This window comes from Austrofundulus limnaeus, unplaced genomic scaffold, assembly GCF_001266775.1.
Source record: "Austrofundulus limnaeus strain Quisiro unplaced genomic scaffold, Austrofundulus_limnaeus-1.0 Scaffold8, whole genome shotgun sequence".
In the NCBI taxonomy this organism is placed as follows: Eukaryota; Metazoa; Chordata; class Actinopteri; order Cyprinodontiformes; family Rivulidae; genus Austrofundulus; species Austrofundulus limnaeus.
The window spans coordinates 2278237-2281582 of NW_013952410.1; the positions used below are offsets into that span (position 1 = coordinate 2278237).

The 3346-nt window shown below is 38.6% G+C and overlaps 1 protein-coding gene across 1 annotated transcript in view; it reads right to left on the reverse strand.

The window, feature by feature from the left end:
- Nucleotides 1-1719, reverse strand: part of adgrl4 (adhesion G protein-coupled receptor L4) — a gene marked incomplete at its 3' end in the record, with an annotated part of 11667 nt that extends 9948 nt beyond the window's left edge. Inside the window, 2 exon segments of the mRNA XM_013999984.1 lie at nt 665-811; nt 1577-1719. Of these exon segments, the coding sequence (XP_013855438.1) occupies nt 665-811; nt 1577-1622 (193 nt within the window).
- Between the last annotated feature and the right edge of the window lie 1627 nt (nt 1720-3346).

Consider the following 3346-nt stretch of genomic DNA (forward strand, 5'->3'; position numbering starts at 1 on the left):
CACACACACACACACACACACACACACACACACACACACACACACACACACACACACACACACACACACACACACACACGAAGGGGGACAAAAGCTCCAGGATATCCAAGCAGCCCAGAAACATAACAGGAAGAACAATGTCAACCAAAAGGCAACGCAAACCATTAATATCTTGTTTGTACATTCTAGAGATTTCTTTTCACCAAACAGAAATTTTTATATGCACAATGACCTGTTATTACCAAAAAATATATATTTCAACCAACTTGACCACTATTTACAGTTCAAAACGTGAATTTAAGAGTGAAAATCACCATTTATTTCTGATATAAGTGATTTTAAACCTATGATGAGTTCATTGTGTTTTTTAAAGACAAAAATGATTGAAAATTTTCTTGTACATCAACAAAAACAGTGTTAACTTGTTTGTACTTTAAAACAAATATATGTAATGTGACTATTTCTGCAAATAACCTCGGACTGAGTTTGACTTTTCCTCTTTAGACGCTTTACCATATCAGGAGCAATGTAAAGCACTTGAATCAACATGTGAACACAAAAATGACTTCTATGCAAATCAGACCTAATAACTTCCAAATATAGAGTAGGTTTTTCCACAAGCAATGCTCAGCGACAGCAGGTGTATTTGTGTATCTGTATGTACCCTTGCAGAAATGTTTCCCATCTCCTGTATATCCATGGTTACAGAAGCAGCCGCTGTTCGATCCATTCATGACTTTACATGTTGCATTTTGGTGGCAAGTGTCACAAATAGAGAGGCAGCCGGTGTCCAACAGACTCCAGAACCATGCTGCAAGAAAAAAACAAACAAACACATTTTAACATTTAACTTACACTTATTAGGAACATTCTTGTGTTGCAGATGGGCTTTTCTTTTTTATAATTCATCAAAAGTGTTGAAGCTCATAACCGGTGGTGGGCAGCATAATCTAAAAATTAGTTCCACTAGCCCTAAAACGCTGACTCACATATTTAGGTCCCCTAACTCTAAAGCACTAACACACTGAAGATTTAGCAAAAGCTAATTCTAAAGCACTAAAATAACCCAAATCAACCCATGAACATTTTTCAACAGACATGAGTCACATATTGCCATTTTGTCTCTTAAGACTTATCATTGACATTCCACAGCTGGATTTGAGTTCATATACTGTCAGTTGTTAAGTGACACATGAACAAAATGTACAACAGCTCTCACCGTCAGCTGTTAACATTAACGTTGATCAATTACATTTATAGACCTCAGTTAGTGCTTCTAAAGTTAGCCTATAAATTTAGCAAGTGCTAATCCACTAATAAATTCTAAAATTAGCAAAAGCTCTAAAGCACTAATCAGGAAATTAGTTCCCCTATTAGTGCTTTAGTACTTTAGGGGAACTGTGCCTACGACTGCTCATAACGCTACATGAAAAAATGTTAACTTAAAAAAAAATCAAGTTTAAGGAGACACAATCTTTAACTATTTATAGATAACCTGGAAGCTTATAAATAAAAATATATTTTAAGTGAACTTATAAAACACCTGCTCGGCCATAAAGTACACAAGTTGACGTACCTGTAAAAAGTACAAGTTTCATCGGTGACTTGAGCAAAGACTCCATACTTTCTTCAGGTCTGGATCATACTTTCAGCTCAGACTGCAGTGGGCTGGCTGGTGACGTACACCACTTCCTTGCATCAGTTTTCCTGTTTCCCTCAACCTGGCCCTTCCTGTCCTGATCTTTAATCTGTTCTGAAAAACACGCAGCCTGGCCTCTCTGTCCAGCCCCTCCAGCCTTTTACAGCTTTATTCTACCCAACTTAAAGTTTTTGGCGACAATTCATCCCTCTTTTTTCTTTGGTCGACTTTTGCCGACACTGTCATTTTGTGGTACTATTTTAGCATCGTCTGTGGCATTGTTCTCCCCTCCAACACATACAAGAGGGCTGTGTAAACACGGGCCCGAACAACACAGGCCCAGTTCACTGAAGGACGACCCCCCTCCCTTCCGTAGAGAACGGTTTACAAATTTACACACGCACACATTCCTGTGCTGTCTTCTGACTCTCTCTGTCCAAAAATCAGAAATTCCTGCAGGCTCAAAACACCCCTCTGAAGTTCACTTCTTGGCCTGATTCTTTAGGGTCGTGTTGTAGGGTTATTGTGTAAATGAAAAGATAAAGTGATTGGGTCAAATTAATGCTTATTTCCATTCAAAATCTATTTCTAAAGATTCCTTTTTTACTCGTTTTCCTGCCAAACTGTTGGCTCTTTTTAAACTCCCTCCAAAACATTGATCCATTGAAGTGACCAGATTTCCTTTATAAAGAGTTGAACTTGCAGTTTGCTGTTGTTCACATTCCCCAACAAGCTTCCTTAAAAACACAATTTCCTCGGCCAGAGTAATTGTGGTATTGTACAAAGTACCTTACAAACAGAATTCTGAAGCTCTTTGTGCTTTTCGTCACATTCGGAGTGGGGCCTTTTGAAGATGAGTGATAAAGCAACTATTTTTGCTTCTTTGACATCTGTCATGGACTAATGACCCCTTTCTCTGTGAAGAAAATGAACAGCGCTCTTCGTTTTGCTGGGCTTTTGACCCATCAAAACAAAGTTTTCCCCTTCTCACTAAAAAAAAAACAAAAAACAAAAAAAAACAAAAAAAAACAAGCCACTGCTGCTCATTTCAAAAACAGATTTTTACAGTTTGGCTTTTTTCCAGCTCGCCCATGAGTACTTCAAATAGTCGTTTGAGGGTGGAATCGAACGGGCACAACAGATACGTACAAATGGGAGACAGTGACAGCAGTCGAATGGTAAAAGTAGCCATTCAGGTGTAGCTGAGTTCTTTTCAATCTCCCTTCTTATTTTTTATTTTTTTTTTGGCATACAAACACATTCATTGATGAACAGTTTCACTTCAAAGATAAGTTCTTTGTTGACTGTATTGCAATCTTTGGAGGCGGTTTGAATTGCTTAGGCAAGGCGTTCAGTTTATTGCTGAGAAAGGCAGCTGCTTTGAATGACACCATTAGAATTGCTCTGCATTAGTGTCCTGGGAAAGTGCTGGGTGAAAACTACATTTGAATGTCTCGCTCTGACACTCTCCTGATGGTAAGGAAGGAAGTGATGCTGTCTAGAACAAACCTGGACTGATTGCACCCTTCCTCCTCCGCTTTTTTTCCCCCTTTGTCTTGGAAGAAAGAAAGAAGAAGAAGAAAAAAGAAAAGAAAAATCTCTCATTTAGCAAGAAATTTGTGAAGCCCACAGGAGCTTGCTTGCTCCACAATGACATTGTAAGACACCTAACAGAAAAGGATTGCTTCAAATGTGTGCAGGCAGTCT